This window comes from Pristiophorus japonicus, chromosome 19 (genome assembly GCF_044704955.1).
Source record: "Pristiophorus japonicus isolate sPriJap1 chromosome 19, sPriJap1.hap1, whole genome shotgun sequence".
Classification (NCBI taxonomy): domain Eukaryota; kingdom Metazoa; phylum Chordata; class Chondrichthyes; family Pristiophoridae; genus Pristiophorus; species Pristiophorus japonicus.
This window is the reverse complement of record NC_091995.1, coordinates 20,068,427-20,089,459: the sequence shown is the minus strand read 5'-3', so window position 1 is coordinate 20,089,459 and position 21,033 is coordinate 20,068,427. Positions and strand designations below refer to the sequence as shown.

The window sequence follows — 21,033 nt, the reverse complement described above, 5'->3', positions numbered from 1 at the left end:
CCTTATACTGTACACACCTTACCTGTACACCAGAGGGTGCTGCTGCTGGAGACCTGAGGGTTACCTGCACACTGCAGATAACGCAGTATAAAAAGGAACTCACAGCTTGTTGTCCTCACTCAGGAGCTGTAAATAAAGGACTACAGTTCTACACAGTTTAAGTGTCATACCCTGCCTCGTGGAGTCATTACTAAAGGTGCCGACATACACTACAAAGGTTACAGAGTAAAGCTCGCAGGTTGCCGTGGGAAGGAAGGGCTCCTCTCCCCCTGTCTTCTTGCAGTTTCTCTCCCCACTGAGGATGACCCAGGGATAATGCTTACAATGTGTGGAGCAGAGTGTTATGTGCTAACAATCAGTGAGACAGACAGTTGTGGTTGTAACACAGATTCGGAATACAGGAAGTCAAACAAGACGGTGCATTCCTGACCAGAATGGAAGGTGGCTCAGTCTCAGGCCCATTCTGACTTTGTCCCCTTTCTGTTACAACTCATCCTTCTCATGTTCAACACATATTCCAGGGCGATAGGGTAGAAACGTTTCATATAATGAATAAGGGGATGGGGTAGATAGAAGCAGGGTGTTTCCCGTGTTCGGGGGCTCAAGGCGAGGAGCCATAGATACACGATTAAATGTAGGAGATTTGGAACAGTGATTAATGGAAACTTCTTCCCACACAGAGCTGTGAGGCTGTGGAGTTCACTTCCAGGGTCAGTGGTTGGGGCACAACGTTCTGCAGTGACAAATGGTCCTCATGGTTTTATCCAGGACAGGCCTCAGACCAGTCATTTGCTCCAATGTTGATGCAATGGTTCAAGACAAATATCGGGAACAGCAGTCACAGTCAATAAAATCTGAGCCGAGGTAAGTACCAATATAGTTTATCTTCATCTATTTCTGTTTCAGTAACTTCTGCTGAATGTGTCCCAGATTTCGGATCAGGCCCAAAATGAATGTGCCTCCCCTGCTCTAGTCCATGATATGCTGAGAAGTATCGAATCACCTGCCCACAGCATCTTGGCTTGGAGAAATAAAACATAAACATAAAACAGGACACCGTGTGATCCCACCTGCTCCTCTTTACAATAACTGTGGGGTCTTTTACATACGCTGACGGACCCTCGGTTTAATGGCCTTGAAATTAACTCAGAGCCGAGAATGGAGTGTGGGGGGCCGGTGGAGGATGGGCTGCAGCGGACAACGTCTGGATCAGGCAACGGGCCCCCAACATCACAATATGAAGAACCATTTGAATTTTTGCTTCTGGGTTTGGTGCCTCCACTGCCCCACAGAGAGGAAATGTTGCCCTCGTTTCACAGATGCTGCCCTTGATGTTCTGCTCCGTGCTGGAAGGGCCAGGAGGGAGGTGCTGTTTCCCACTAGTGTAAATAAGAGAGCTGCTGCCACCATGAAGAATGCCTGGGTGGAGTTAGCAGAAGAAGTGAGCAGCTGAAGTGTGACCATGAGGTCCTGGATTTAGTGCCACAAAGGTTCAATGACCTGACTAGGTCAGGAAAGGTCAACATACATCGATATTCATCCAAATCCTGCAGTGCACTCCCTCTCACTATTTCTTGTCAGTCCCACTCCATTTACATCTCTCCCATCAGGATCATTCGGACCGGCTCGATGTACCTCCTCTTATCCTCACTCCCTTCACATGTTCAATAACAACAGGGAAACAACAACTTGCACATTCAACAATCCCTGTGGTGTTTAAAGTGGCCCATTGTGTCTGTGACAGCTCTTGGAAATAGCTATCCAATTAGTCCCACTCCCCCGCTCTTTCCCAATAGATGCAATTCTTTTCTTTTCAAGTCTTTATCCAATTCCGGTTTGAAAGTTATGATTGAATCTGCTTCCACCAGCCTTTCAGGCCGTGCATCCCACATCATTCCAGGCCACGGTTTACTGACAGGATTTCACTGTAAACGGTCACGTTGGCAGTTTCAATGTTAAATGGTGACATAAAGGTGATCAAACATTTAAAGTTGGGCAGTGTGGCACATACGGGAGCACAGTGGTTCAGTTACAGGGTTAGTAATCCAGGGGCCTGGACTAATGATCTAGAGATGTGAGTTTTAGTCCCACCAGCTGTGGAATTTAAATTCAGTTAATGAAATAAAAATCTGGAATTTACAAACAGCGAGTGTCAGTAATGGTGACCATCAAACTATCGGATTGTCGTAAAAACCCATCTGGTTCACTAATGTCCTTTAGGGAAGGAAATCTGCCGTCCTTACCCGGTCTGGCCTATATGTGACTCCAGACCCACAGCAATGTGGTTGACATTTAACTGCCCTCTGAAATGGCCCAGCGAGCCACTCGGTTGTAAAAAACAGCTACAAGAAACAATAAGAATAAAAGCGGGCCACCTGGTATCGACCTCGGCACCAGCGACAGACACGACAACAGCTCACACAGCCCAGTCGACCCTGCAAAGTCCTCCTCACCAATATCTGGGGACTTGTGACAAAATTGGGAGAACTGTCCCACAGACTCCTCAAGCAACAGCCTGACATAGTCATACTCACAGAATCATACCTTTCAGCCAATGTCCCAAACTCCTCCATCACCATCCCTGGGTATGTCCTGTCCCACCGGCAGGCAAACACACCAGGGGTGGCAGCACAGTGGTATACGGGAGGGAGGGAGTGGCCCTGGGAGCCCTCAACATTGACTCCGGACCCCATGAAGTCTCATGGCTTCAGGTCAAGCATGGGCAAGGAAACCTCCTGCTGATCACCACCTACCGCCCTCCCTCAGCTGATGAATCAGTACTCCTCCATGTTCAACACCACTTGGAAGAAGCACTGAGAGTAGCAAGGGCACAGAATGTACTCTGGGTGGGGGACTTCAATGTCCATCACCAAGAGTGGCTCGGTAGCACCACTACTGACCGAGCTGGCCAAGTTCTGAAGCCTATCTTTTTAGTTCTTATTAAAATAGCTAATGCGGCAGAAGGCTCAACGGAACGCCAGATCACTATTACTGGATCCCCTGCCAACATAAGCCTAGCACAGTACCTCATTAATGCAAGGCTAACATCTGAAGTCTCTGGAATGGGCACACTTTAATTGTTTCCCCATCTCCCTCTGCTTATGATGGAGTACAAACTTGGCTTGCTGTAATTAGCTGACATTCCTGAAAATTTTGAAGAGACAAGTATTGCTTCCTATTGCTCTGCATAGGCTGTTCTGAATGTTTCCAGAACAACTAAAATACAGACCCTTCTAACAAGTGACTGGCCCAGATGACTTTAACACTATTGTGGAATTCAATTTTAGAAGAAAGAGAAATAGATATTTAATTCATCAATCTCTTTCAACCTGGCCTCAAGCACTTCATCTTGCTCAGCTTGGGTTTGATCCTGTTCAGATAATGCAATTTTCATATCTTGAATCTAACTCAGGATTCAATGACCCTCGATGGGTTTCAGCACAAGATAAAAGCAAACGGTAGCACATACTTGGTGTTCTGAAGCCTGCAGCAGGTGGTGAGAGAACCAACACGAGGGAAAAACCTACTTGACCTCGTCCTCACCAATCTACCTGTCGCAGATACATCTGTCCATGACAGTAGTGATAGCAGTGACCACCGCACAGTCCTTGTGGAGACAAAATCTCACCTTCACACTGAGGACAACCTCCATCGTGTTGTGTGGCACCACCACCGTGATAAATGGGATAGATTTAGAACAGATCTACAGCTCAAAACTGGGTATCCATGAGGTGCTGGGGGCCATCAGCAGCAGAATTGTATTCCACCACAATCTGTAACCTCATGGCCCGGTATATCCCTCACTCCACCATTACCATCGAGCCAGGACAACAATCCTGGTTCAATGAGGAGTGTAGAAAAACACGCCAGGAGCAGCATCCGACATATTAAAAATGAGGTGCCAACCTGGGAAGCTGCAACACAGGACTACATGCATGTTAAAAAGGTGGTAATAGTATGTGATAGACAGGGCTAAGTGATCCCACAATCAACGGATCAGATCAAAGCTCTGTAGTCCTGCCACATCCAGTCGTGAATGGTGGTGGACCATTAAACAACTGACGGGAGGAGGAGGCTCCATGAATATCCCCATCCTCAATGATAGCCAAGCCCAGCACATGAGTACAAAAGACAAGGCTGAAGTGTTTACAACCATCTTCAGCCAGAAATGCCGAGTGGGTGATCCATATCAGCCTCTTCCTGAGGTCCTCACCATCACAGAAGCCAGGCTTCAGTGAATTCGATTCACTCCACGTGATATCAAGAAACGGCTGAGCGCACTGGATACAGTAAAGGCTATGGACCCTGACAACATCCCGGCTGTTGGGCTGAAGACTTGTGCTCCAGAACTAACCGCGCCTCTAACCAAGCTGTTCCAGTACAGCTACAATACTGGCATCTACCCGACAATGTGGAAAACTGCCCAGATATGTCCTGTCCACAAAAAGCAGGAGAAATCCAATCCAGCCAAAACCGCCCATCAGTCTACTCTCAAACAAGTGCCAGGCAATGAATATCTCCAACAGCGAGAGTCTAACCACCGCCCCTTGACATTCAACGGCATTACCGTCCCAGAATCCCCCACCATCAATGTCCTGGGGGGTCACAATTGACCAGAAACTTAACTGGACCAGCCACATAAAGTGTGGCAACAAGAGCAGGTCAGAGGCTGGGTGTTCTGTGGTGAGTGTCTCACCTCCTGACTCCCCAACTACAAGGCACAAGTCAGGAGTGTGATGGAACACTCTCCACTTGCCTGGATGAGTGTAGCTCCAACAACAAGCAGGAAGCTCGACACGATCCAGGACAAAGCAGCCCGCTTTATCGGCACCCTATCCCCACCTTAAACATTCACTCCCTCCACCACCGGCACACCGTGACTGCAGTGTGTACTATCTACAAGATGCACTGCAGCAACTCGCCAAGGCTCCTTCGGCAGCACCTCCCAATACCCGCGACCTTTACCACCTAGAAGGACAAGGGCAGCAGGTACACGGGAACACCACCACCTCCATGTTCCCCTCCAAATCACACACTATCCTGACTTGGAAATATATCACCATTCCTTCATTGTTGCTGGGTCAAAATCCTGGAACTCTCTCCCTAACAGCACTGTGGGAGCACCTTCACCACACGGACTGCAACGGTTCAAGAAGGCGGCTCACCACCACCTTCTCAAGGGCAGTGAGGGATGGGCAATAAATGCTGGCCTTGCCAGTGATGCCCACATCCAATGAATGTTTAAAAAATACACAAAGGTTTTGATTATATAAAAGTAGAAATAGAACAAGGTATTTGCAAACAACTCCAGTGATGTAGCAAAATATTTCAAGAGCTTGCAAACATTGATGAGTGGGTGAGAAGAGTTGGGGTAAATGAGCCAAGGCCCATAGTTAATGCTGCAGGTTCTCAGGAAGCTTTTAAAGGTGGGAAAGGTGCAGGGAGGTGAGTCGTTTAATAACAGCGTTGTAGGGTACATGGGTGTGATGCATGAAGACAAGTGTGTCAGCTTGGCTCAGGTGAGGTAAAACTTGTAAATTACAGCAAACTGTATTTTGATGCTATTTCCCACATTGTGTACAGTCAGACATGTAAAACGGTTTACCAATTATTGTACGATGAAAGCTGTACCTTTCTGAACTATTCTCAGGTTAGCCCTTCATTGAAAAGCTCCCCTTGAATGTGGGATTATTATACTGTAACGGTCAGACACGGATCATCCAGGCACTTGCTCATTATCTGGCCTGTCTTGGTTTTGTTTATGTTTGTGTATCCAGGACCAGAACAGATCGCCAGGACCGTGGGAGCCTGGCCCCATCCTGAGCTAATGTCAGTAATATATCGATCATTTCTTCACTCACCTTCTGAACCACACAAAACTGTGTCACGGAGCACGTTTACATATTTACCACAAATCAAACACAACTTCTGATTTTAAAACAGTCTGTACGAGAATCAAGACAAAAGCATCAGAGCTAAATTAATTGGACTAGTCTTAATTTTTAAATAATTAGTTTCTGTTTTATTTCCAGAATAGTATCCATTGATTTATTTATTTATATATGGTTATGTATTTTAAAATCAGATTCAGAGACTCCCCTGAGCTGAACAGACCCATGGCCCTGCGGCTAAGAACGAAGGAGAAAACCGCCCCAAACATCCGCTCACACTGGGTCTCGCTCGGTCCATGCAGAGTGGGTTGTTCCACAATGTACTTGGCAGGTAATTGTGGTGGATCCGGTTGTAAGGGACACACACCGGGACCTGCACAATTGGAGAGAGGGGGATACAGTCATTCGGGGTTTATTGGGGGCAGTCACCAGCTGTAGGAAGCACACACCAACATCTGCACGGATAACGGTGGCTGCTCAGACCAACATCTGCACGGATAAAGAGAGGGGCTTTAGGGATTCGATAGTTCCAGGTCTGTACAAGCGCTCCTGTAGCACGGCCGTGCCCGGACACCACCAGCTGCAGTGAGAATTGAGCACAAGAATGTGTTTCCAGCAGTTAGGAGGCTGCCTTCTTCCCCCCACCCGATGTACCCCACTCCCCGGGAATTCAGCAAGACTCCGCCCAGTCCGCCCACCTCTCACTTTCAGATTGCCCGGGCCTGAAATATGACCAGAGGTGGCTCCAAACTTCAAATCTGGGCCAACATGTGGAGCAACATGACGGCACATCCCTCAAAACCTCACATTAAATCAATAAACTGTAATAAAAAGCACATCAATGTATGGAGGATGGTGCAATTAAATAGTTTAACAAATCCAGGATAATTATCAGTTTCTGACATATTCACATCACCTGCAAAACATTTGAAATTAGAGCAATTATTTCTACACCTTTAGAGCCTGTTTCCTGGCTCCATACAACATTAAACTGATGCACAGAGTAAATCGGTTTGTTTAATACGGCCCTTCACTGCACAGAAAGCAAATGTGTGGTTTTCCTGCAACAAAATCTTTTTCAGGAAACCTACAAAAATCCTTGGTTGAGAAATATTGTCCAGCAGCGCCACCCAGTGACAGGATCCAGCTGGAGCTCAGCAACATTGAAACTGAAAGTGGGTTGAATCAGGAAGTGCTGAGTGTGAACATGGTTTCCAAGCAGCAGCCCGAGAGTTGGACTGAGGAGGTAACTTGTCCCATTTGTCTGGAATTCTTCACCGATCCGGTTTCACTGGAGTGTGGACACAACTTCTGCCGCTCCTGTATCACACGGTGTTGGGAAAAGAAGGAGACAAACTCCTGCCCGGAATGTAGAGAGGAGTTTCCGGAAATAAACCTCAGGACCAGTCGGGTCTTGGCCAGTCTGTCGGAGAAAGCTCGAAAATTAACCCTGAATCCGAGAGAGAAGGAAAATAAACCTCACTGTGAGGAACATCAGGAAGAACTGAAGCTGTTTTGTGAAACTGACAAGAAACTGATCTGTTACACTTGTAGAGATGCGCGGGAACACAAATCTCACAACTTCATGCCGATTAAAGAAGCTGTTGAAATCTACAAGGTAAAATGGAACAGATTTTATCACCTGATTATTTTATCACATTTTCATAGTCCGGCCCTTTCATTCTGTGATTTTCTCCCAATCCCAGGATCAGCTGAAATCCTCTTTAGAATCTCTCACAGAGAAGAAATCGGTGGTTCTAGAAACGGAACGGAAACAGAAACGGCAGATTTCCGAAGTTAGGGTAAGGTCTCCCTGTGCTGATTTTCTGGGATCTCGGTGAGTTTTGTTCCCTCTATCGCGGTACATGATTATTTTTCACCTTTCATTTGGTAGGAACAGTCGAGCAGTCTGCAGACCCACATCACATCCGAGTTCACTAAAATGCACCAGATTCTCACTGAGAGAGAGCAGCGTTTAATCAGAGATCTCAGGGGAGAAGAGGAGAGGATTGTAGATACAATGGAGAAAAACCTTAGAGAAATTCAAGAGAATTTAAATTCTATTGAGGAGCAGCTTTCAAAGTTGCAGAAACAGATGGAGCAACAAGACGGGCTGACATTTCTGAAGGTGAGGATTATATTGTGGGTTAGTTGCACAATAACCGACCATGTCGGAATAAATGCAGCATTTGCTGAAAAATTCTAAACTGATTTAAACCGATTGTTTTGTCGATTCCGAGATGGATCTGTTATTGTGACTGAACTAACCAGCTCCCACACTGTCTGCAGGATCCGGGAACGAGTTGCCGTGATCTTATGCTTGGCCTGTAATTATTTCTGTATTCCCCAAGAGGTTAATATTCTCGTGGATATCACATTACATTCCTGGCCCAGTTACATTGTGTGAGTGTGTGGGTGTGTCTGGTACGGTGGGTGTGAGAGTCACTGTGTCTCTGAGTGAGACTGGTGTTCAGTTAGAAACATAGAAAAATAGGTGCAGGAGTAGGCCATTCGGCCCTTCGAACCTGCACCGCCATTCAATAAGATCATGGCTGATCATTCCCTCAGTACCCCGTTCCTGCTTTCTCTCCATACCCCTTGATCCCCTTAACCGTAAGAGCCATATCTAACTCCCTCTTGAATATATCCAGTGAACTGGCATCAACAACTCTCTGCGGCAGGGAATTCCACAGGTTAACAACTCTCTGAGTGAAGAAGTTTCTCCTCATCTCAGTCCTAAATGGCCTACCCCTTATCCTAAGACTATGTCCCCTGGTTCTGGACTTCCCCAACATCGGAAACATTCTTCCCGCATCTAACCTGTCCAGTCCCGTCAGAATCTTATATGTTTCTATGAGAGCCCCTCTCATCCTTCTAAACTCCAGTGAATAAAGGCCCAGTTGATCCAGTCTCTCCTCAAATGACCGCCCAGCCATCCCTGGAATCAGTCTGGTGAACCTTCACTGCACTCCTTCAATAGCAAGAACGTCCTTCCTCAGACTAGGAGACCAAAACTGAACACAATATTCCAGGTGAGGCCTCATTAAGGCCCTGTACAACTGCAGTAAGACCTCCATGCTCCTATACTCAAATCCCCTAGCTATGAAGGCCAACATACCATTTGCCTTCTTTACCACCTGCTGTGCCTGCGTGCCCACTTTCAGTGACTGATGAACCATGACACCCAGGTCTCGTTGCACCTCCCCTTTTCTTAATCTGCCGCCATTCAGATAATATTCTGCCTTCGTGTTTTTGCCCCCAAAATGGATAACCTCACATTTATCCACATTATACTGCATCTGCCATGCATTTGCCCACTCACCTAACCTGTCCAAGTCACCCTGCAGCCTCTTAGCATCCTCCTCACAGCTCACACCACCACCCAGCTTAGTGTCATCTGCAAACTTGGAGATATTACACTCTATTCCTTCATCCAAATCGTTAATGTATATTGTAAAGAGCTGGGGTCCCAGCACTGAGCCCTGCGGCACTCCACTAGTCACTGCCTGCCATTCTGAAAAGGACTCGTTTATCCAGACTCTTTACTTCCTGTCTGCCAACCCCCCAGTTCCTATCCACGTCAGTATATTACCCCTAATAGCATGTACTTTGATTTTGCACAACAATCTCTTGTGCGGGACCGTGTCAAAAGCCTTCTGAAAGTCCAAATACACCACATCCACTGGTTCTCCCTTGTCCACTCTGCTAGTTACATACTCAAAAAATTGCAGAAGATTCGTCAAGCATGATTTCCCCTTCATAAATCCATGCTGACTTGGTCCGATCCTGTCACCGCTTTCCAAATGCGCTGCTATTTCGTCCTTTATGATCGATTCCAACATTTTCCCTACTACTGATGTTAAGCTAACCAGTCTATAATTACCCGTTTTCTCTCTCCCTCCTTTTTTAAAAAGTGGTGTTACATTAACTACCCTCCAGTCCATGGGAACTGATCCAGAGTCGATAGACTGTTGGAAAATGATCACCAATGCATCCACTATTTCTTGGGCCACTTCCTTGAGCACTCTGGGATGCAGACTATCAGGCCCTGGGGATTTGTCGGCCTTCAATCCCATCAATTTCCCGAACACAATTTCGCGCCTAATCAGGATATCCTTCAGTTCCTCCTTCTCACTAGACCCACTGTCCCCTAGTACCTTCGGAAGGTTATTTGTATCTTCCTTCGTGAAGACAGAACCGAAGTATTGGTTCAATTGGTCTGCCATTTCTTTATTCCCCATTATAATTTCACCTGAATCCGACTGCAAGGGACCTACATTTGTCTTTACTAATCTTTTTCTTTTCACATATTTAGAGAAGCTTTTGCAGTCAGTTTTTATATTCCCTGCAAGCTTCCTCTCGTACTCTATTTCCCCCCTCTTAATTAAACCCTTAGTCCTCCTCTGTTGAATTCTAAATTTCTCCCAGTCCTCAGTTTTGTTGCTTTTTCTAGCCAATTTATATGCCTCTTCCTTGGCTTTAGCACTATCCTTAATTTCCTTTGTTAGCCATGGTTGAGCCACCTTCCCCATTTTATTTTTACTCCAGACAGAGATGTACAATTGCTGAAGTTCATCCATATGATCTTTAAATGTTTGCCATTGCTTATCCACCATCAACCCTTTGAGTACCATTTGCCAGTCTATTCTCGCCAATTCACGCCTCATACCGTCGAAGTTACCTTTCCTTAAGTTCAGGACCCTAGTTTCCAAATTAACTTTGTCACTCTCCATCTTAATAAGGAATTCTACCATATTATGGTCACTTTTCCCCAAGGGGCCTCACACAACAAGATTGCTTATTAGTCCCTTCTCATTACACAATACCCAGTCTAGGATGGCCAGCTCCCTGGTTGGTTCCTCGACATATTGGTCTAGAAAACCATCCCTAATACACTCCAGGAAATCCTCCTCCACCGCATTGCTACCAGTTTGGTTAGCCCAATCAATATGTAGATTAAAGTCGCCCATGATTACTGCTGTACCTTTATTGCACGCATCCCTTATTTCTTGTTTGATGCTGTCCCCAACCTCACTACTACTATTTGGTGGTCTAGACACAACACCCACTAGCGTTTTCTGCCCTTTGGAATTCCGCAGCTCCACCCATACCGATTCCACATCATCCAGGCTAATGTCCCTCCTTACAATTGCATTGATTTCATCTTTAACCAGCAATTCTTTCTGTCTATCCTTCCTAAATGCTGAATACCCTTGGATGTTGAGTTCCCAGCCTTGGTCCCCCTGGAGCCATGTCTCCGTGATGCCAATCACATTATATCCGTTAATTGCTATCTGCGCAGTTAATTCATCCACCTTATTCTGAATACGCCTCGCATTGAGGCACAGAGCCTTCAGGCTTGTTTTTTTAACACACTTTGCCCCTTTAGAATTTTGCTGTAATGTGGCCCTTTTTGTTTTTTGCCTTGGGTTTCTCTGCCCTCCACTTTTACTATTCTCCTTTCTATATTTTGCTTCTGCCTCCTTGTTATTTCCCTCTGTCTCCCTGCATAGGTTCCCATCCCCCTGCCATATTAGTTGAACTCCTCCTGAACAGCACTAGCAAACACTCCCCCTAGGATATTGGTTCCGGTCCTGCCCAGGTACAGACCGTCCGGTTTGTACTGGTCCCACCTCCCCCAGAACCGGTTCCAATGTCCCAGGAATTTGAATCCCCCACTTCTGTGCCACTCCTCAAACCATGTATTCATCTGAGCTATCCTGCAATTCCTACTCTGACTAGCACGTGGCACTGGTAGCAATCCTGAGATTACTACTTTTGAGGTCCTACTTTTTAATTTAGCTCCTAGCTCCCTAAATTCACCTCGTAGGACCTCATCCCATTTTTTACCTATGTCATTGGTACCTATATGCACCACGACAACTGGCTTTTCACCCTCCCTTTTCAGAATGTCCTGCACCCGCTCCGAGACATCCTTGACCCTTGCACCAGGGAGGCAACATACCATTCTGGAGTCTCGGTTGCGGCTGCAGAAACGCCTATCTATTCCCCTTACAATTGAATCCCCTATCACTATCGCTTACCCACTCTTTTTCCTGCCCTCCTGTGCAGCAGAGCCAGCCACGGTGCCATGAACTTGGCTGCTGCTGCTCCCCCGTAATGAGTCATCCCCCCCAACAGTACTCAAAGCGGTGTATCTGTTTTGCAGGGGGATGACCACAGAGGACCCCTGCACTACCTTCCTTGCACTGCTCTTCCTGCTGGTCTTCCATTCCCTATCTGGCTGTGTACCCTTTACCTGCGGTAAGACCAACTCACTCAACGTGATATTCACGTCATTCTCAGCATCATGCATGCTCCAGAGTGAATTCACCCACAGCTCCAGTTCCGCAATGCGGTTCGTCAGGAGCTGGAGGTGGATACACTTCCCGCACACATAGTCGTCAGGGACACCAGAGGCGTCCCTGATTTCCCACATAGTACAGGAGGAGCATAACACGTGTCCGAGCTCTCGTGCCATGACTTAACCCTGAGATACACTGAAATTGGCAACAACAGTGCTAAAAGTTACTCACTGATATCGAAGAAAAAAAAGAAATACTACTTACCAATCACCAGCCAATCACTTACCCCCGTGGCTGTGACATCATCTTTCTATTTCTTTCCACTTCTTTGTTGCCTTCTCCCTGTAGCTGCACAAGCTCCGCCTTTATAGGCCTCTCGCCGAACTCACGGACTCCCGACTCAGCGACGCACCTCCCGACCTCGCGGCCTTTATAGGCCTCTCGCCGAACTCACGGACTCCCAACTCAGCGACGCACCTCCCGACCTCCACAACCTGACAACTAAATCACTTTCCAAACTGAATGATCTTTCTATCAGATGATTTTCATAGTTTTTGGTGAAATTTCTGCTGTCCAGTTTTCAAATATATCCTCTTTCTTTCTGTGTGGTCCCGGCAGTGAGAATTGGGAATTATCAGCATCTTGTAACAATGTGGGTGTAATTTCTGCTGTCCGGATATAGACGGTCAGTCTCCGTTAACTCAGATTTGTGTTTTATTGATTTCAGGAGGAAACGTGTCAGAAGAGGAGGTAGGACAAACTGTTTACTGAAACTCTGCACAATTTAGTAAAATAACTCAGCAAAGTGTTTATGGTCAATTTATAACATCAACTGTTTAATATTTACAGGACTGGTGAGGATTATTATAAACTATCATTGGCAGATGACAAGCTGTCGATCGGAAAGTTCAACGGCCCTTTACAGTACACAGCGTGGAGAGAAATGATAGACACCATTAACCCCGGTAAAACTCTTATATTCCTTTCCCTGATTTATAAACCCAGATGAGAGGAGCCTAAACCGGCTCCCAGACCCCAGATTAAATGATCACTGATGTCCGTGTCTAGTCTGGAGGTCAGGACCTTGGCCAATATTTTATAGTCAGCATTAAGGAGTGTGTATGGTGACCATGTGGGGATAACCTTACTTTTCTTATGTATTGACATGATTGTGATGAATTTCAGAGTATCTGGTTCTGTGTCTCCAGTACTCGGTGTAGGAGGTTCAGTCGGAGGGGAGAAAGCTCTGGGATTATGGGATGTTAATCTTGGTAGGGTGGGTGTCAGTTGGTGTGGATTTTCCAGGTTAGAGCTCACTGTCTGAGATTAGGGCACAGAGTGACCGTGTGCAATAGTTCAGTCCTGCATTTTCCACCTTAGGGTATATGTGAGGAGATGAGCTTCGCCTAGAGGTAGGCAGGAACTCTGAGTCATGTAGGAGGGAAGGTTTGAGGCTCCGAGGACTGAATGGAGGATAATTGGTGCAAGTCCTGTTTACCTCCTATCACAACAGGTTAGGTGGGATAGACGGGATGCTTCAGGGAGGAGTAGCCGATCCTGGAGTGTGTCTTGTGTGGGTTGAAGTAGAAGGTGAATTCCTTCTCTTTGGGGTGTGGGCCCACCATACATCCTCTGGGCCCAGGACACCACACTGATCTCGGATTGCTCCGGCTGCTGGTCCTCGTGTCCTGTGTCCGCTGGGAGCTTGTCCTGTTTGGAGTGAAGAGCACAGTTTGGGTCTCCACTCCTGGTTCCTGTGCTGTCCATAGGTGGGGCGAGTGTGAGGAATGCTGATGTGGGGACTCCTCATTCGGGACACTGAACTGAAGCATCACTTTGGGTTCTCCTGTTCATCAAATTTCATTAGGATGGAGCGGCCTCCTTCTTCAGGAATGTGTATCTCCAGAGTAATGGGGAGGTTGCTGGTGATTAGTGTGACTGTCCTCTGCTCTTGGCTGAGGAGAAGGTGGCCAGCATTTGTCCCACCCACTCACTCATAAACCTGGTGTGTTCTGAGGGCGATGAGGAGGGTCTCCTGTAGAAATGCCGCTTCCACCTGTCCTTTTATGTCCATCAGTTTAGTTTTGCCGGATTGTGTGTTGGAGACTATTGTGATTTATGGATAGAATGATGCTGTTTTTTTAATATAATTTCCCTCCTCCTCTGGGTTCTCTCTTCCCCTCTGCAGCAGTTCCCCCACTTTTGCTTCTTTTCCCTTTTCCCCTTCCCTTCTCTCTTCCCTTCCGGTGCCTGCACCTTTCCCCCTCTTCCGTTCGGAAGCCCCGCCGTAGCCTCTGGTGCCGATTCCCTGTGTGTTTCTGAAGGTCCCTGGGTCACTCTGCAGCCGCTGAGAACAGCAGGGGACCGGGGGCCGCAGAGTTCCTGGTCAGATCGCAGTGGTCAGCAGACGTCAGAGTGACCCCAGGAGTGTAAACCCCCGGGTCAGAGCAGATTCCAATAACAGAACCTGGAGCCCTTTAAACACACCGCAGTTCCCGGGAATCCCCCGAATGGCCACTTTAAAAAGGGAAAGTGTTTGAATAAATCACAGCAACAAACTAAACCGCTCACTGTGTTATTGTAACTTTCCCCCAGCTCCAGCCTCTCTGACTCTGGATCCGAACACAGCGAATCCCTGGCTCATCGTGTCTGAGGACCGGACCAGTGTGAGACTCGGAGACAAACGGCAGAAGCTCCCTGACACCCCGGAGAGGTTTGATCCCTGTCTCTATGTCTTGGGATCGGAGGGATTCACATCAGGGAGACACTACTGGGAGGTGGAGGTGGGGAACAAGACACGGTGGGGTGTGGGAGTGGCTCGAGAGTCTGTCAACAGGAAAGGGAGAATCAGCCTGAGACCTGAGGCCGGATACTGGACTGTGTGGCTAGTGCCCGGAAGTGTCTATGTTGCCCTCACCTACCCCTCACTGACCCCCCTCACCCCGAGTGGGGATCCCCGGAAGATCGGGGTGTTCCTGGACTATGAGGGGGGACAGGTGACATTTTACAATGCAGACAACATGTCCCATCTTCACACCTTCACCCACACTTTCACTGAGACACTCTTTCCCATCTTCAGTCCGGGACAGAGGGACGGCAGGAAAAACTCCGCCCCACTGACAATCTGTGGGTCAAAGGTCACTAACCTGTCCATCCCATAATTTCACACCAGCTACCTGCCTCCTGCCAGCTGCAAACTGATGGTCGTCGGTCTCAGTCACAGGTGGTGCGGATGGTCCCAATGTCACCTGAGGTCAGGGCGGGTACAACCGAGTGACAATGGGGGGAATTTTAACCCCAAAAACGGGTGGGTTGTGGTCGGGTGGGAAGTTAAAGTGTTAAAATCTGAATCCTGACCAGAACCCGCCTCCAACCCGCCCACTTCCGGTATTAACGGAGGCGGGGCCGGGCCGGGCAGCCAATCCGCTCCCAGGAGGCGGGTCTACATTTAAATATTATAATGAGGCTGGCGTGCCTCAGATTTAACCTCCATTTTAAATGTAACTGCAGCTGGTTGGGTTTTTCAGGCCTGGTGAAAGCCGCCAGCTAATGGAAGGTGAGTACTGCTGGATCCAGGAGGTAAGCACCTTTACACTTACCTCCTGGATCCAGTGTCCCTGCCTCAGCCCCTCCCTACGATCGGACAAGCCCCGAGGCCTCCGATCCCCCTCCCCATGTTCCTCCCGTCCTCCGATGTCATCTGCCTCCTCCACCCCCCCCCGCCCCCATCTCCCACTCCTGCTCCTCCCGGATATTCCAAATCCTACCCCCCACAATCCCTCCTGCCACCAATCCGCTCCTCCTGCCCCCGATCTGCTGCTCCAGACCCCTGCTTCTCCTCTGCTCCCCGGTCATTCCAGACCTCTCCCCCCGACCGCCCCCCGCCCCTCACTTCTCCAGCCATCCAATCGTCCCACCGCTGCTCTGACCCACGATTTGCTCCTCTGGCCCAAATCGTTACCGACACTGCCCATGCGATCCACTGGCCCTCCGATCGTTACCGACACCCCTCCTCCCCCTCGATCCCCCGACCCTCCGATCGTTACCGACACCCCTCCTCCCCCTCGATCCCCTGACCCTCCGATCGTTACCGACTCCCCGCCTCCCCCTCGATCCCCTGACCCTCCGATCGTTACCGACACCCCACCTCCCCCTCGATCCCCTGACCCTCCGATCGTTACCGACACCCCTCCTCCCCCTCGATCCCTCAACCCTCCGATCGTTACCGAGTGCGATATGGGAACAGGACGGTTAAATGTGAATAGAATTACTGGTTTTGGTGGAGGGTAAATGCTGACATGGACGGTTTGGTCAAATGGCCTGTGTCCATGTTGTAACTTCTATGTTTTTCTCTGTATACTCACTCAGACTCTGTACACTTGGGAATATGTTGTGCTCAAGGTGTGAACCAATACAAAAAAGGTGAAGTGTGTGAGGTGGTGAGGAATGCTGTTATTTGTGGTACATTTCTTGTTCTTCCTGCCTATAGGCAACTCCTTCCTGCTCACAAAGTGCTGAGATGCAAATATGGAAAGTGGAGAGAAAAAGGTTAACGGTTCACTAACAACCCAGCGCACTCACTTTGTTGGTTTACTTTGGACAGAATGACGCTGGGCGCACAACTCATCACTGTGTGCAACACCTTTCATTTAACTGCACTTTAATTTACTGTCTCCCAATAATTGGGCCTTGTTCTTGGGTGGGGAAATAAATAGAGCAAAACTGGTATTTGGGATCCACGGGCAAAGTACGGAAAATGCCCGTCAGAGAGCTGTATAAATCGATCAGGGACCAGATATCTCCAGAGATATTCGGGGAGGGGTGGGGAGCGGGTTCTGTCGGTGCCCAGGGAAGGGGGAGACAGGTTGGTGTTTGGGTTGGGGGAATCCTTGGTCAGACCACAGTGCTGGGGGAGGTAGGCTGTGCCCTCCCTCTTCACCTGTTCTGTCCCTTCTCTGGTCCGCTGTACTTTACCAACTTGTGTTTTAGTTTAAAAGTGTGTTTTAAATTCACCCTTTCTGTCCGGATGTTTCCTGTTTCCCATCTCTGCCATTTTCTCCCCTTTGCCTCAGGCCTCTCGCTGCTTTAGTTTTCTACGTCCTTTGTCCATTTTGGGGCCTGGACTTTCCGTCTGTTGCGCTGGTTTGTTCCAATATATGCAAATGAGTTTGAGCGGGAACTCGAGAAATAAAACTTCTCAAAACAGACGCAATTTGGGCCCGGATTGCTGATTGCGTTCAAAGCGGAAATTCTTGGGCAATGTACTTTATTTATTTCTGTTACTTGCCTTAAAAGGTGAAGTAATGGTCCAGTTGTATAAGGCTCTGGTCAGACCACATCTGGAGCACTGCGCTCAGTTCTGGGCCCCATATCTCAGGAAGGATATGTTGGCCTTGGAGAGGGTGCAGCACAGATTGACCAGAATGATACTTGGGCTAAAAGGGTTAAATAATGGGAACAGGTTGCATAGACTTGGCTTGTATTCCGCTGAGTATAGAAGATTAAGGGCTGATATCATTGAGATGTTTAAGATGATTAAAGTATTTGATACAGTCGATAAGAGTGAAATTATTTCCTCTGGTGGGGGATTCCAGAACAAGGCGCATAACATTAAAATTAGAGCCAGGCTGTTCAGGGGTGATGTCAGGAAGCACCTCTTCACACAGAGGGTAGTGGAAATATGGAACTCTCTTCCCCAAAAAGCTGTTGAGTCTGGTTGTTGTTTGAAAATGTCATAACTGACTTTGACAGATTTTTGTTAGGTGAGGGTCTGAAGGGATATGGAACCAAACCAGATAAATGGAGTTACGATACAGATCAGCCATGGTCAAAGTGAATGATGGAACAGGCTTGAGAGACTGTCTGTCCTCTTCCTGTTCCTATGTCCCTGTGCACTTTTATCCTAACCTGATCTTGTTACATTTGTTGATCAGATTGTCCTTGTAGATTGTACCCGATGTGCACGGACAAAAACAGAAAAGCATGGGTTAAGGGGTGTGTCAGCCCGGTAAAGTGAGAGGCTGCCAGCAGATGACAGACAGCGTGCCGTGTTGACTATTGGTGTCTTTGGTCGTCTCCACAGATATAACCAGGTGCTGAAGGGACTCATTTGGTCACCAGCCGGCAGTGTGGTTCTGCCAAGATGTTGACCTGGTATTGCACAGCTTCCCAATCTCCAACCATGGAAGTTCACACACACCTTTACATTGTTTCAACATTGGTGGTCATGTTTTGAGAAAATACCTGCAGGTGAAAATGTTCCATTTACTGTAATATGCAATGAAGGTGTCCTGATATCCAATGATAGGTCAAAAGTGGGGTCCTTTAACATTCCCAAATATATTGTAACTCCCTGAACATGAGGTTTCAATTGCTGCGAGTTCTAAATGTCAATCACACAATGAAAAGCAAAATTTCATACACTTAGGTTAAATAAATAATTGTTTCCTCTGTAACCAACAGTACCACCAGTTCTATCCCTTGTAATTTGAGGCAACAGCATTTATGGTCACAGGAAGAATATGTTTTCAAATGACAATCGGCACGTTTGAAGAGTGACTTTATTTGAACAGGAATTTTAAATATAACTTACACATATATAAATATCCGAACACAATAGAAGACAAAGCAGTCTGCTTGATCAGCAGCCCATTCAACAGCTTAAACACCCACTCCCTCCCCCACCTTAAAAACCCACCCACTCCCTCCCCCACCATAAACACCCACTCCCTCCCCCACCTTAAACACCTACTCCCTCCCCCACCTTAAACACCCACTCCCTCCCCCACCTTAAACACCCACTCCCTCCCCCACCTTAAACACCCACTCCCTCCCCCACCTTAAACACCCACTCCCTCCCCCACCCTAAACACCCACTCCCTCCCCCACCTTAAACACCCACTCCCTCCCCCACCTTAAACACCCACTCCCTCCCCCACATGCAGCAACTCACCAAGCCTTCTACAACAGAACCTCCCTGACCCCTGACCCCTGACCCCCACCACCGAGAAGGACAAGAGCAGCAGGTGCATGGGAACATCACCACCCCCAAGTTCCCCACCAAGTCACACCCCATCTCCACTTGGACATATATCGGTGGTCCTTCTGTTGAAAGGAAACAAAATTGTTTCCAATACTGATGGATGCACATTTTGGACCAACATGCAGCAATATTCCTTCAGGATAACACCCAGTAGAAATCGGTAAAATTGAGTTCAGTTTAATTTATCCGGTTGAATTTGTGGCACTGGGGCGATTTGTCTTCACAGCTCCGAAACTTGGCTTAGAAACCAAACCGTATTCGTGATGTCAAACCGACTGATATTTCCATGTATCAGTGTGGGAAGCCTAGCCAGGAGCCAGCCCCACACAAAGAGGTTCTGGGATAAGTACCGGAATGTTGGGATGAACTTTGTGTGGTCAGCTGGCGGGACCCCACTGGGAACACAAGACAAGGATGGTCCAGGGAAAGGGTGTTGGGTTCATTGTTGCTCTTAGAGAGAGAGAAAGGGAGAGAAAAAGAAAGAAATAATGAAAGAAATAGATAAAAAGAGAAAGACTTGCATTTCTATCGCGCCTTTCACAAACTCAGGATGTCCCAAATCACTTTACAGCCAATGAATTACTTTTGAAGTGTAGTCACTGTTGTATTGTAGGAAACGCGGTGGTCGATTTGTGCACAGCAAGAGATAAAGGGCCACATAATCTCTTTTTAGGTGTTGGTTTGAGGTGTAAATATTGACCAGGACACCGGGGAGAAGTCCCGTACTCGTCACAGAAATCGTGCCATGGGATCTTCTATGACCACCTGAGAAGGTAAACAGGGCCTCAGTTTAAATCTCATCCCGAAAGACGACACCTGCGACAGTGCAGCACTCCCTCAGTACTGCACTGGAGTGCCAGCCTAGATTTTGGGCTCAAGTCCCTGATGTGGGACTTGAATCCACGACCTTCTCACTGAGAGGCTACCACTCATTTTCCAACTTCAGTTGAAAATCTTTCCGCTTATGTTTATAACGTCGCTAACACATTGTGGGCAGAGAATATCCTGCCCCGTTTTATTTACCCCCGATTCAGTCATACGTGCCGAACAGTGTGCTATTAATCAGTACATCACTACAGCAGAAACTACAAGGTAGTGTAACAGAATATACAGAAACATTTGATTATAAACACGTCCTTACCAATTACAGTGAGCGGGGTGTTAAAGCCATCCATGCATCCTGAGATATCAAATCCTGATGGGTTTGTGCAATGTACAAGGTAGAAATGATCACCATTAACTTTCCAACATAACAGAACAATACGGGTCGTCCAATCCACTGCGACGCTCTAAAGTAGCGCTTTGTACAATCTGACACGGCAGGACTCAAGAAGCAAATAAGACTCTTTCGGAACGATACAGATAAGACGGTCATAACATTCTGAAATAAAAATGAATCGGGTGATAATGGGTTGAGTTGCCATCCGTAATAAGACAACGGGTCTGTGCAGACCAAGAAAGCAGAGAGGAGCAACGGAACTGTGACGGCTGCAGCTCTGACCCTTTGTTCAATAGACCGTAGGGGTGGAATTGGACTTAGGTGGGGGGACACAAAACAGGTGGAATTGTATTTGGTGCCCGTTATATCACAGGCCCAAAATTGAGTGCTATTGACGTCAACGGAACTGAATATCGGGCCGGGCGTATAACGGGTGACCAATGCGATACCGCCCGTTTTGTGCCCCCGCCCGTGTTCTAATTTTGCTCCCCCCATTATCAACAACTGGATCTTACACAAGGGGTTTAAATATCGCCTCCTCAAATCTGAAGACCAACACACCATTAACAATGGATT

The 21,033-nt window shown here is 47.6% G+C and overlaps 1 protein-coding gene across 1 annotated transcript; it reads left to right on the top strand.

The window, feature by feature from the left end:
- Positions 1-6,911: 6,911 nt before the first annotated feature.
- On the top strand, positions 6,912-16,628 carry LOC139230386 (zinc-binding protein A33-like). The gene is made up of 6 exons (XM_070862215.1): positions 6,912-7,509; positions 7,598-7,693; positions 7,786-8,019; positions 12,924-12,946; positions 13,046-13,161; positions 14,792-16,628. The coding sequence occupies exons 1-6, from the start codon at positions 6,940-6,942 to the stop codon at positions 15,355-15,357; spliced, it is 1,605 nt and encodes a 534-aa protein (XP_070718316.1). The 5' UTR covers positions 6,912-6,939; the 3' UTR covers positions 15,358-16,628.
- The last annotated feature ends 4,405 nt before the right edge of the window (positions 16,629-21,033 follow it).

Coding starts and splice junctions, on each gene's coding strand:
- LOC139230386 (XM_070862215.1), top strand. CDS start 6,940: ATGTGTGGTTTTCCTGCAACAAAATCTTTTTCAGGAAACCTACAAAAA. Junction 7,510..7,597: donor AAGCTGTTGAAATCTACAAG/GTAAAATGGAAC, acceptor TCCCAATCCCAG/GATCAGCTGAAATCCTCTTT. Junction 12,947..13,045: donor GAAACGTGTCAGAAGAGGAG/GTAGGACAAACT, acceptor TAATATTTACAG/GACTGGTGAGGATTATTATA.